General features: G+C 45.5%; 2 protein-coding genes across 2 annotated transcripts in view; both read right to left on the reverse strand.

The window, feature by feature from the left end:
- The window catches only part of fbln5 (fibulin 5), a 14302-nt gene extending 6710 nt beyond the window's left edge, over window positions 1–7592 (reverse strand). Inside the window, exons 1-4 of the mRNA XM_029460134.1 lie at window positions 7506–7592; window positions 7316–7370; window positions 7075–7123; window positions 6183–6464 (exon numbers count right to left, since the gene is read on the reverse strand). Of these exons, the coding sequence (XP_029315994.1) occupies window positions 6183–6464; window positions 7075–7123; window positions 7316–7370; window positions 7506–7549 (430 nt within the window). The 5' untranslated portion in view covers window positions 7550–7592. The remainder of the gene's footprint in view (window positions 1–6182; window positions 6465–7074; window positions 7124–7315; window positions 7371–7505) is intronic.
- Window positions 7593–8075: 483 nt separating this feature from the next.
- Window positions 8076–12500, reverse strand: part of trip11 (thyroid hormone receptor interactor 11) — a 21658-nt gene continuing 17233 nt past the window's right edge. Inside the window, exons 18-21 of the mRNA XM_029460132.1 lie at window positions 12425–12500; window positions 10413–10535; window positions 10164–10308; window positions 8076–9355 (exon numbers count right to left, since the gene is read on the reverse strand). The exon at window positions 12425–12500 is cut by the window's right edge and continues 39 nt beyond it. Coding sequence (XP_029315992.1) covers window positions 9141–9355; window positions 10164–10308; window positions 10413–10535; window positions 12425–12500 — 559 coding nt within the window. The 3' untranslated portion in view covers window positions 8076–9140. The remainder of the gene's footprint in view (window positions 9356–10163; window positions 10309–10412; window positions 10536–12424) is intronic.

Below are 12500 nucleotides of genomic sequence, written 5' to 3' on the forward strand. Positions count from 1 at the left end.
CAGAAGTTCAGGACTAAAATCCTTCATCCTTCAAATACAGAGTTAAAAACACCAGGATGTAGAAAGTGTCTTAAAACTGGATCAACAGTCGGTTTATGAAGCCGCTCACTTCATATAAACACAGCGAGAGTCTAAAATAACAGAACAAATATCAGCGAATGCATCAAAACGTCTCCACAGAAGCAGAACTACCTGCATGAGCCGACACCAGACGGGAGAAGATGTTTTTGTAGTTTTGGTGAACTGATCCTTTAAGCATGTGAGAGATTGCTCGAGCACATGTTTACACACAGATGAACCAGCAGAGTGTTGGAGGTCAGACGCCTCCCCAGCTCAGATATCTGTGCTTTTCACTTCCGCTCGTAACTCCAGTTTAGGGAAGTCTTTACTCCAGTTGAAGGATCTCATGCTCCTCTGGGGCTCCAGGAAAACGCCCAACCTTGTACAAGCAGGATGGCCGATCTGAAAACAACATTTCTCTCATTGCACAGTTCTGAATAGATTATGATCACATGGTGTGATGATGAACAGCTGACATGTAGGCGCAGCAGGAGCAGCAGGAGCAGCAGGAGCTGCGGGAGCTGCAGGAGCTGCGGGAGCTGCAGGAGCTGCGGGAGCTGCAGGAGCAACGGGAGCTGCAGGAGCTGCGGGAGCTGCAGGAGCTGCGGGAGCTGCAGGAGCTGCGGGAGCTGCAGGAGCAGCGGGAGCTGCGGGAGCTGCGGGAGCTGCGGGAGCTGCAGGAGCTGCGGGAGCAGCGGGAGCAGCGGGAGCAGCGGGAGCTGCGGGAGCTGCAGGAGCAGCGGGAGCTGCAGGAGCAGCGGGAGCTGCAGGAGCTGCGGGAGCTGCAGGAGCAGCGGGAGCTGCAGGAGCTGCGGGAGCTGCAGGAGCTGCAGGAGCAGCGGGAGCTGCAGGAGCTGCCATCGAAGCTTCAGAGGGTTGTTTTGAATCATATTGTGAAAATGTACTTATTGGTTTTTAGCTCACGGGCATTTTCTTTTATAATTGGTCAAATATTAATTATTATTTTATGGTTTTAATTCAGTCTTATTAATTGTGTTTGTGACTCTCGTAGATGCTCTCGGGGTTGTGCAGCACCTGGAATGAAATGTTCTAAATAAATAAAGTTTTGCTTGTTTTCCAACATTTCAAACAAACCCCGTCTCCATGAAGCCGATCAGGGTCGTCAGCGTCGACCCCAGAGGGGGGGCAGCGCATGAAACAGTCTAAATAAGGAGCTGAACTGAAATGCTCCTGCAGCTTGTGTGTGAGTGTGAGTGTGAGTGTGAGTGAGTGAGTGAGTGAGTGAGTGAGTGAGTGAGTGAGTGAGTGAGTGAGTGAGTGAGTGAGTGTGTGTGTGTGTGTGAGTGTGAGGCCACACATGGGGTGCAGATGAAGACCCTTCAGAGAGGTTTTGACTGCTAACTGCGAGCAGGTGTCGGGGGCCGTGTAGCTGTTGGCCGGCGGCCGAGTGCTCCGGCCCGCTCCACCCCTCTGGCCCCCTCCACCCCAAGTTGGCAGTAAGGGCAGCGGTCCCACTGACAGACGTTATCGCTTATCGTAGCTGCCTGTCCAGACACAAAGCTGGGCCCCCCCCACTCCCCCCACTCCCCCCACCGTGTTTCTAGAGCGATCAGTGACTTCATGGTCTGAGAACCATAAACAGAGGTTGGAATATCCTCATAAGGAAATACGGCTATGATGTGTGAGCTGCTCCAGGGGCGTCGAAGGAATTCAGATTGTAATCTGAGAAAACTTTAATCTGGAGCAAAAACAACTGCGAGTTGATGAATTGAGATGTTAACGCTTTAGTGTATTTAAACACAAGGTGGTGAAAACAGACTTTTGCTGGTGCGATCTGCTGCACAGGCTTCAGAGCAAAGCATGCAACATTACTCCCCATCAGTCGACATGCACAGACAGCAGGTCAGAGGCCTGCTGGAAGTTACAGATAACACTTCCTGTTTGGAAGTCACCAAGAGACACACAAGTCTGGAGGTCTGATCTGTTGTTCTCCAGGACTGGAGCCACATCGATGGAGCGTCGTGCCGTTAACTTAAAGACAAAGCCGTGTTTGTTGCAGCTTCAGACAGGAAGTCACAGTCTGTGTCATTTCTGCCACATAGCGGCATCAATCAACAAGCCATTACATCACCACACACACACACACACAGATCTGGCAACACATGACCTCATCTTTGGCACTGTGACGCTGTAGTTTACCCAAACAAGGTGGTGAGCCGATTCCCTGACGGCCTTCTCCCCACGAAGAGAAACAGTCCATGTTTGTGCATGAGCTAAACTCTGACGCTCTTTAGAGAACAGAAAACTGAAGGAGTACGTTTTCCACTCATTACACCGTCACGGCTCATTCATCCAAAACACCCCAAATGGACTTTAAGGAGGACGTTTCCAACAGCCTGTCCCGGCTGGATGGATTTCAGACATCACACACTTGTTTATCGGACAGCTGGGATCTCTGGCGGCTGTGAAACTCAGCAGAATCCATCAGAAAGCAGAAATGTCCTCAATGCGAGGAGGCGCAGGCCACTCTGCAGCGAGCATCAAACAGCATCTGTGATCTGATGGCTTCATGCGCTCACTCATAACCTCTGATGACTTACACTCAACTCTTCTGGCGTCCCCTCGCTCATACAGTTCCTCTCTAACATCGGTTAACAGCAGGAGGCAGATTGTCTTTCTCACAACATTCACATCTTTCGAGCAGAGATTCAAAGAGACACAAAGCTGCAAACAGCTGCAGCAAAACACACAATGGTGCATCTCTTGCAGGTAAAAGTGCAGCAACAGGAAACAGGAAGTGAACTCACTACGAGACTGAAGACTCTCGTGTGCCAGCCAGCAGAGCCACTCAACAACGAGAGTCACACGACGAAGTGGGGAAAGAGATTTCAGTGTTTGCCAAGTGAAATACTTCTGTATGTTCGTCTCTGTGTGTAATGTTGAGTTTTCATGGCTGCAGCACAAATATATATTTCTGTTACCAATGTTCCTCCAGCTTAAGTCAATTATATTTAAGACTTTTTAAGGCCATTTGGAAATAAAGTTAAGACCGTGCACTTCTCCAGACTTTTGACATTAATGCAGAAGACATTTGTTAAATTATTTTTAAAAATACATATTACCAATTATTTGGGGATTTTACAACGTCATGAAACAGATTCATAAAATCTGACTTCCCGAGTCTGAGTGTTGAGGTGAAGGCCTTTATTAGATTAATGAACTCAACTCCTTTTAAAGACTTTTTAAGAATCTGCAGGTTACACAAAAATAAATGTTTCCCCCTGATGGAAATGTTAAGCTCTGATGCAGAATGTCGTATCTTAAAGCCTTTAACGAGTTCAGTCAAACAATCTGAACCGTAAAAATAAACTTTCTGCTGAAGGTTAGTAAGAAGATGTCGACTCATCGTCGCAGTGAACAGAAAACTGACTTCAGGCTCGTTGGCTGCGTTCACTGAGCACATGGGAATACATGAAGGTGTTTGTGAAGCTGGTACAAACAAACAGAAATATGAATTAGCAGCACTTTTGGAAAACATGAAGCCTTGATGAAGAACATCCACACAAAGTCTGCAACAAACCAGGTGATAACAAACTAAGTAAGTCAACCTGTGAAGTAACGTAATAAGCACTGAAGTATTTCCGTGTGCTTTATATTTACCTGATTCACTGCCTGCTCCACAGATGCACGTGCATTACTGAAAAGCTTATGATAAAACTAAATGCTTCATTTGTCTTGTGACCCGTTATAAAAAGAATAAGTGTCTTGTTGAAGCCCTTTGACACACTTCAGATGTTAGTGGTTCCACCAGAGAAACATTTCCTCTGTAAACTTCAGCTGGTTCCATTTAAATAACCGTGTGAGGCCCAACGATGTGAAGTGATTTAATTTAGTCCAAGTCTCAAGAGAGTCCAAGTCTTTAGCCAAGAGCCTGCACGATTTATATCATAATTATTATATTCAGAGAGATAAATGCTTTACAAAAGCTTATTTATTCTTAATCAAATGAAATATTAACTCGTCATCACCTTTAAACAATAACATACTGACTTTTATTATTTTATATTCATGTTGCAGCTGAAAAGATAAAAGTCACAAGTCTTTAACTTCTACGTCGAGTCTCAAGTCATCAAAACAGACTCGAGTCATCAGTCATGGTGTCATCAGTCCTGTGTTGTATATGTAGTGAGACAGAGACATGTGTAATGTTCCTGAAGGTAACGTTTCCTCTCTCTCCTGTCATGGTGTCATCAGTCCTGTGTTGTATATGTAGTGAGACAGAGACATGTGTAATGTTCCTGAAGGTAACGTTTCCTCTCTCTCCTGTCATGGTGTCATCAGTCCTGTGTTGTATATGTAGTGAGACAGAGACATGTGTAATGTTCCTGAAGGTAACGTTTCCTCTCTCTCCTGTCATGGTGTCATCAGTCCTGTGTTGTATATGTAGTGAGACAGAGACATGTGTAATGTTCCTGAAGGTAACGTTTCCTCTCTCTCCTGTCATGGTGTCATCAGTCCTGTGTTGTATATGTAGTGAGACAGAGACATGTGTAATGTCCCTGAAGGTAACGTTTCCGCTCTCTCCTGTCATGGTGTCATCAGTCCTGTGTTGTATATGTAGTGAGACAGAGACATGTGTAATGTTCCTGAAGGTAACGTTTCCTCTCTCTGCTGTCATGGTGTCATCAGTCCTGTGTTGTATATGTAGTGAGACAGAGACATGTGTAATGTTCCTGAAGGTAACGTTTCCTCTCTCCTGTCATGGTGTCATCAGTCCTGTGTTGTATATGTAGTGAGACAGAGACATGTGTAATGTTCCTGAAGGTAACGTTTCCTCTCTCTCCTGTCATGGTGTCATCAGTCCTGTGTTGTATATGTAGTGAGACAGAGACATGTGTAATGTTCCTGAAGGTAACGTTTCCTCTCTCTCCTGTCATGGTGTCATCAGTCCTGTGTTGTATATGTAGTGAGACAGAGACATGTGTAATGTCCCTGAAGGTAACGTTTCCTCTCTCTCCTGTCATGGTGTCATCAGTCCTGTGTTGTATATGTAGTGAGACAGAGACATGTGTAATGTCCCTGAAGGTAACGTTTCCTCTCTCTCCTGTCATGGTGTCATCAGTCCTGTGTTGTATATGTAGTGAGACAGAGACATGTGTAATGTCCCTGAAGGTAACGTTTCCTCTCTCACCTGTCATGGTGTCATCAGTCCTGTGTTGTATATGTAGTGAGACAGAGACATGTGTAATGTCCCTGAAGGTAACGTTTCCTCTCTCTCCTGTCATGGTGTCATCAGTCCTGTGTTGTATATGTAGTGAGACAGAGAAATGTGTAATGTCCCTGAAGGTAACGTTTCCTCTCTCTCCTGTCATGGTGTCATCAGTCCTGTGTTGTATATGTAGTGAGACAGAGACATGTGTAATGTCCCTGAAGGTAACGTTTCCTCTCTCTCCTGTCATGGTGTCATCAGTCCTGTGTTGTATATGTAGTGAGACAGAGACATGTGTAATGTTCCTGAAGGTAACGTTTCCTCTCTCTCCTGTCATGGTGTCATCAGTCCTGTGTTGTATATGTAGTGAGACAGAGACATGTGTAATGTCCCTGAAGGTAACGTTTCCTCTCTCTCCTGTCATGGTGTCATCAGTCCTGTGTTGTATATGTAGTGAGACAGAGACATGTGTAATGTTCCTGAAGGTAACGTTTCCTCTCTCTCCTGTCATGGTGTCATCAGTCCTGTGTTGTATATGTAGTGAGACAGAGACATGTGTAATGTCCCTGAAGGTAACGTTTCCTCTTTCCTGTCATGGTGTCATCAGTCCTGCGTCGTCTCCCCTCTGAGCAGCGTCAGCGTTGTGTTTGTAGCCAGAAGCTTCATAAACTGACTGTTGATCCAGTTTTAAGACACTTTCTACATCCTGGTGTTTTTAACTCTATATTTGAAGGATGAAGGATTTTAGTCCTGAACGTCTGGATCTTAAGTTCTCAGAGAAACAAGCTGAACAAATGTTAGCGGCAGCCGAACAGCGTGCAGGAGGAACTCTGATGTTTAACCTTTGAATCAGAGAGAGGAGGAGAGAAGAACTCCCATGATGCACCACTGCAGAACCATTACCCTGTTTTAATGGTACTTTTACTTACAGGAAGTAAAGCCAGTGACTCACCATTACAGGTGCCATCCTCTGCAGCAGCATATCCCAGAATGCACTGCGCGGTGGTCCTAACTCTGGGGTAGCTGGGCTCCACAGCTCTCGGAGGATCCGGGAGGAAGGTGTCTGGAAATCCAACCGATGCGTCCGGGTAAGCGGGCTCGGGCAGGGCCGGGGTCTCCTGTCGGTACGGCTGATTGTACAGGTTCCTCGGGAGGCACAGGTAGCCTCCGTTCTGGTTCACACAGCGCATGTCTCCTCGGCAAACATCTGGCATTGTGCGGCACTCATCCACATCTGGAAGACAGAGCGGAGCACTGATAGAGCCGTTCACTTCTCACTATGGGAGTTTGGGAACTTATTCTACTTCACATTCATGTCTGAAAGACATGTTCATCATACAATGATGGACAATAACTAAATACATTACCTTAAGTACAACTCCGAGGTACTTTACTTCCATGTTCTGCTACTTTATTTATACAATTCAGAGGCAAATATTTGACCTTTTAGTCCACAACATTTCATAACTTTAGTTACTTTGAAGATTTCGATTAAAAATACAAAATATGGTCAACAAACAATTTATGATGTTTTATTTAAAGGTGAAGATCAACTTTATTGATTAATGAAGCTACCCAGCAGTATATATGTAGTAAAAACAATAACAGAAAATAACGCTGCTGCAACATTAAAGTGATGAACACATGAATATTTATAATTCAATAATATAATATAATATTCTGCATAATGAGTACTTTTACTTTTTGTACTTAAAATACATTTTGATGCCGATACTTTTACTTGTTCTAAAGTATTTCTACTTTTACTGAGTATTTCTTCCACCACTGCCAAAACAATAAAACAATAAAATAATAAAATAAAACAATAAAAGCGTGTGTCTCACCTACGCACTGTCTGGCCCTGCGGTCGTACGCAAAACCTTCCGTGCAGGTCTGAGGAGAGAAGATTAAGATGAACTATTCATAAAATATGGTTATAATATGAAGCTTCACGTGTTACATTCCTGCCAAGCCTTTCCATGTCCACATTCTGACTTGTCTGGTGTCATTAAAACCCCTCAACATATGCAGACCCTGACCGTGGGCGAAAATGAATGAAACCACTGAAGGTGTGATGTTAAATACCTGTCCGTGTCCGGGCTGGATGCAAAGCAGAATACACACCAGAGCTGCCAACATCCTGCAAAGAAGGAAGTTATTTAACTCTTCTTAGAGACTGTGATAAAAGCAGGAACTCTGTGGAAGCATCTCGTTACAAACACAGGAGAACAAAGTCAGCTCAGTCCGTGACGCAGAGAACAAACAGATTACTGACCTTGCAGAAGAGCAAAACCTGAAGCCACGTCTCTCAAGTAGCATGGTGTATGGTTTCTCAAAAGGAAAGATTTTAACGACCCGTGAATTCCCCCCAAATCCCCTTTTCGCCACCCCCCCAACTATGCGCCTTTACGCGAAAGCCGACACCAGGTTTGCGTTAACGCTGCGCGCTGAAGCTCCGGCGCGTTGACCGAGTGGAGCAGGAATGCCTTTTCAAAATGGACTGCGCTGTTTCTGCTCCCTCTGTCCGCGCCACAGATTATTTAGCAATGCAAATTGACTGGCCCCCTCCGGGCGCTTTCACAACAGCTGGATTCAATCATGGAGAGGCAGCTCCCCCCCCCTCCTCCTCCCCTGCACTGCACAGCGCGCTCACTCCAACAAGCTGCAACTCCTGTGCTGCTTGGGGGGCAAACAGGCATGAAGCACACAGTGGGTGTCTGTTTTCCAAAGACATAAACACACTGCACATCTGGCGCAGCCTACGCATGCTATCCACGCTGTAGTAGCCACATCTGGTTCACCAGGACGCGCATTCAAGGGAGGAAGAAGACACAACGCACAGCAGTGAATCTGGTCAGCAGCACCTTTATTTGATTTGAAATTCCAATTAAATCACTGGTACTAACTCCGCTTACAGATCATCCAAGTTCAAGGTAATCCAATTTTTGACACTTCTGAGTTTCAGATTTCACATCTACAAAATTCATACGAGGATTTACAGTTTGTACATTTCATCAAACACCTGGAGAAGCCCTGTAACGTTCCCTCTGCAGCGGCTGATTGATGTCTATACAAAAATGTGGAGCAGCGCTGGCCAGCTCTGGTCAGGTAAAACTTTTTAAATGTGCATTTTTTACATTTTGTAAATATATATATTTATATTAACCATTTACAATCCTGATTATACAACCATCTAATTAGCAAAAAGGCAGGCACTTAACTTCCAACACTTCCTTAGTGCCTATAAATAGGAAAAAAACACCACCCATTTACATAGAACTATATAATAGTATAGTACTTTAACATATGAGCAGTCCGCAGCGACAGCCAGAATCACAACGCTCGCTGCAGATCACAGTCTGGCCGTCTGGAACAGACAAGATGGTTCTAACAGATGTACTGAACCACAGAACTCTCACAGCAGGCTTCTGCTGCCAGAGGTTTTAGGAAAGTCTTGGATCAGAAACAAGTCACTGTTGAAAAAATAAAAGATTCAAGACAAGAAAATAAAAGTTGTCCGAGTGAAAGGACATGAGATGTTTCCTCGCGGGGGTCGAGCTGCACACAGTGGGTTTAAGGTCACTTGTGTTCAGAAGAGTTGCAATGAAGAACAATGTAGATGTAAGACTGTCACTATGACACTGAGGGTGCTTCTGATCTGAAAACAAACAGGTGACAGTGACACTGATGCGTAAAGGGAGACTCTGTTGCATAGAACAGTTGCAAGTAAAACTCAATCTTAAAAAACTAAGCGTAGTTTCAGTCCCCTCCCAAAAAAAGGGAATATTAAGCCTTTAAGATCATTTACTTTTGCATGAAATAAAAAAGAAGAGCAGCAATAAGTAGCAGAGCTGCTCAGCGTCTCAGCCTGCGTAGTGTGAGCCTCCTGTTGGGGGAGTTAAGACGTCCGTCACTGCTTCAACAAGTCTTTGAGCACAGCTCCAGCGCTGGCCTCCACTGACACCGGCACAGGTGTGAAGGTGGGCAGGGCGGCAGAGATGGGCTTCATGAGCAGGTGACCTCCTGAGCCGCCAGAGCTGGAACCAGCCAGCAGCGGCACGGCAGCCGAGCGAGGGGCCAGGAAAGGGTTGGACTCGCCGACACGCTTGCCGAACGCCGTGCCTCCTGTGAGGAGAGTAAAGACATGAGGTGTGATGCGTTTGAGGATGCAGGAGAAAAGGAAACTGACAGAACTGAACTCGTCTTCTTCAGACGAGAGGAAGCATGAGAACATGAGAGTGTGTGTGTGTAACTGTGTGTGTAGATGTAAACTCTCCACAGCTACATTACATAACGCCTCATGTACATATTAAACACTTGTAATATAAACTGTGTTGATGTGAGTCATGAAGTGGGGAAGCTTCATGATATCTGTTAGTTACATGTTTGACCCTGTTCACCTGTAGTGTGTACAACATGTATGACTCTGTTCACCTGTAGTGTGTACAACATGTATGACTCTGTTCACCTGTAGTGTGTACAACATGTATGACCCTGTTCACCTGTAGTGTGTACAACATGTATGACTCTGTTCACCTGTAGTGTGTACAACATGTATGACTCTGTTCACCTGTAGTGTGTACAACATGTATGACTCTGTTCACCTGTAGTGTGTACAACATGTATGACTCTGTTCACCTGTAGTGTGTACAACATGTATGACCTCTGTTCACCTGTAGTGTGTACAACATGTATGACCCTGTTCACCTGTAGTGTGTACAACATGTATGACTCTGTTCACCTGTAGTGTGTACAACATGTATGACCCTGTTCACCTGTAGTGTGTACAACATGTATGACTCTGTTCACCTGTAGTGTGTACAACATGTATGACTCTGTTCACCTGTAGTGTGTACAACATGTATGACTCTGTTCACCTGTAGTGTGTACCTGTAGGCCTTAAGCACACGAGAGGAAGAAACCTGCTGTTTACCTGCACCGATGCTGGAAGCAGAAGTGTTGCTTCTCCTCGGCGGCGCGGCGCTCAGAGGCTTGATGTCATGGTATGGAAGCATTGGTGCGGGCAGCGAAGGAGTCGACTCTATCTCCAGGAACTTTACGAACATCTCTGAGAACGACTGCAACGGCAAAAGGACGGGACGTTAGTTTTACATCTGAAACGCGTCATCGCTGCTCCACTCTGTGTGTGTGTGTGAGAAGAACTTAAAGTGGTGTCGCTTACTGAGTTGAGCCCTTGGCCACTGGTGGGTCTCTGGGGAGTGTTCGGGACACTTTGTGCTCCTCGGCCTCCGAGCCAGTTGGACACCCATCCAGTAACACCGTGACGTCCGTCGTCCTCCAACATCTGCAGACGGGACGTCAGGAAGTTCAGACAAATGAGACAAAACTAATATTAAGTCTCACACACACACTTAATATTTCACGTACATGAAACAAGTTATTAACCTGAAGAGCAGTTCTTCTTCTGTGTTTAATTGATTTCCTTCTCACTGCTCACTAGTTTAGATAAAAGAAGTCCAGAGGAAACTTGTGGCTCTATTATCATTCACACACATCAGCGTCAGGATGCAGCTCACACACATAGGAGTTAGAAACATATGTGTGTGTCGGGGGGGGGGGGGGCAGTTCTGGTCTTGTGGGACACTTTGCAGCGTAAACACGAGTAGAGTGGAAAAACTCAAACAGCATTAACAGGACACGAGGGAGTTATGAAACAGAAATAAGTAGAACGACCTCCAACACAATAAAAAGTCTTGTGAGGAGCTGCAGTCACGTTCAGCCCTCAGCCTGTGTGTCTGTTTCACTTTAAGAGTGTTGGGTAATGGTTGGATGGAGTCCTGCAGGGCTCCTGCCAGAAGATCTGGATAAGGAAATGCTTTCTGTGTCCGGGTCGAACAGCGAGTCTCAGAGTCAACGTGTTGAACTCAAGAAACATTCTGAAGGCAGAACGTGAACACGGCCTCAGCTGAAGTGTCATGGTGCAAACTCCGAGTGAGAGCCGGCCAACACTCTTCTTCTTCTTCATCGGTTTCTCCAGGCTGTTGTTTTAGTCATCACTAACTAATGTATGTCAGACACACAGCTCCGTTACTTTGTGTTGTGTTGGGAAATACAAGTAAAAGTTCCTCTACCGCTCAGACTCTACCGCTCAGACTCTGCCGCTCAGAGTCTACCGCTCAGAGTCTACCGCTCAGAGTCTACCGCTCAGACTCTACCGCTCAGACTCTACCGCTCAGAGCTCTCTACCGCTCAGATCTACCGCTCAGACTCTACCGCTCAGACTCTACCGCTCAGCCTCTACTGCCCAGCCTCTGCTGCTCAGCCTCTACCGCTCAGCCTCTACCGCTCAGACTCTACCGCTCAGAGTCTACCGCTCAGAGTCTACCGCTCAGAGTCTACCGCTCAGACTCTACCGCTCAGACTCTACCGCTCAGAGTCTACCGCTCAGGACTCTACCGCTCAGACTCTACCGCTCAGCCTCTACTGCCCAGCCTCTACCGCTCAGACTCTACCGCTCAGAGTCTACCGCTCAGAGTCTACCGCTCAGAGTCTACCGCTCAGACTCTACCGCTCAGACTCTACCGCTCAGAGTCTACCGCTCAGACTCTACCGCTCAGACTCTACCGCTCAGCCTCTACTGCCCAGCCTCTGCTGCTCAGCCTCTACTGCTCAGACTTCAACAGTTCAACAGGCATTATGTTAACAACTAGCATTTAAAGGGTTAAAATTCTTAAAAATATTTATGATCAGGAAGGATTTGAGTTAAAAGTTTAACTCAGTAAAAATGGAAAATGATATTAATATATAATATTACAGCCGTTTTAGTTATTTTAATCTGACGCTGCAGGAAACTAATTAAAATAAATCTAAATATGTGTTGTTGCTCGTCACTGACGGATCCCAAACAGTTTGTTAAATGTTAGATCATTTGATCTCAGTTTCCTCTAAAGACATTAAAGTAACTATTTAATTCTAATTGTGTGACTTCTAAGTGAAAACGCTTTTTCATGTGGTGTTTCCATTATTTTGTCCACCCCCTGCACATGGTATATTAGTACGTTGTGTTGTGATGCACTTTAAGTGTCCAACCAAAGACACCAAAACAAATCTTTGTGCATGTAATGCTTATAATATAATTACATGCTCAGACTGTTAATGATACTGTAATAACATCTTCATACCAATTGCTGCTTAAGACACGTGAATATGTGTATACTGTAAATACTGCGTCACCTTGTCAACGTCTTCTCTGCTCAGACCCAGAACACTTCCCATGAGCCTCAGCACGTCGGCACGCTTGGTTTTGGGT

Source organism: Cottoperca gobio, chromosome 22 (assembly GCF_900634415.1).
Source record: "Cottoperca gobio chromosome 22, fCotGob3.1, whole genome shotgun sequence".
In the NCBI taxonomy this organism is placed as follows: domain Eukaryota; kingdom Metazoa; phylum Chordata; class Actinopteri; order Perciformes; family Bovichtidae; genus Cottoperca; species Cottoperca gobio.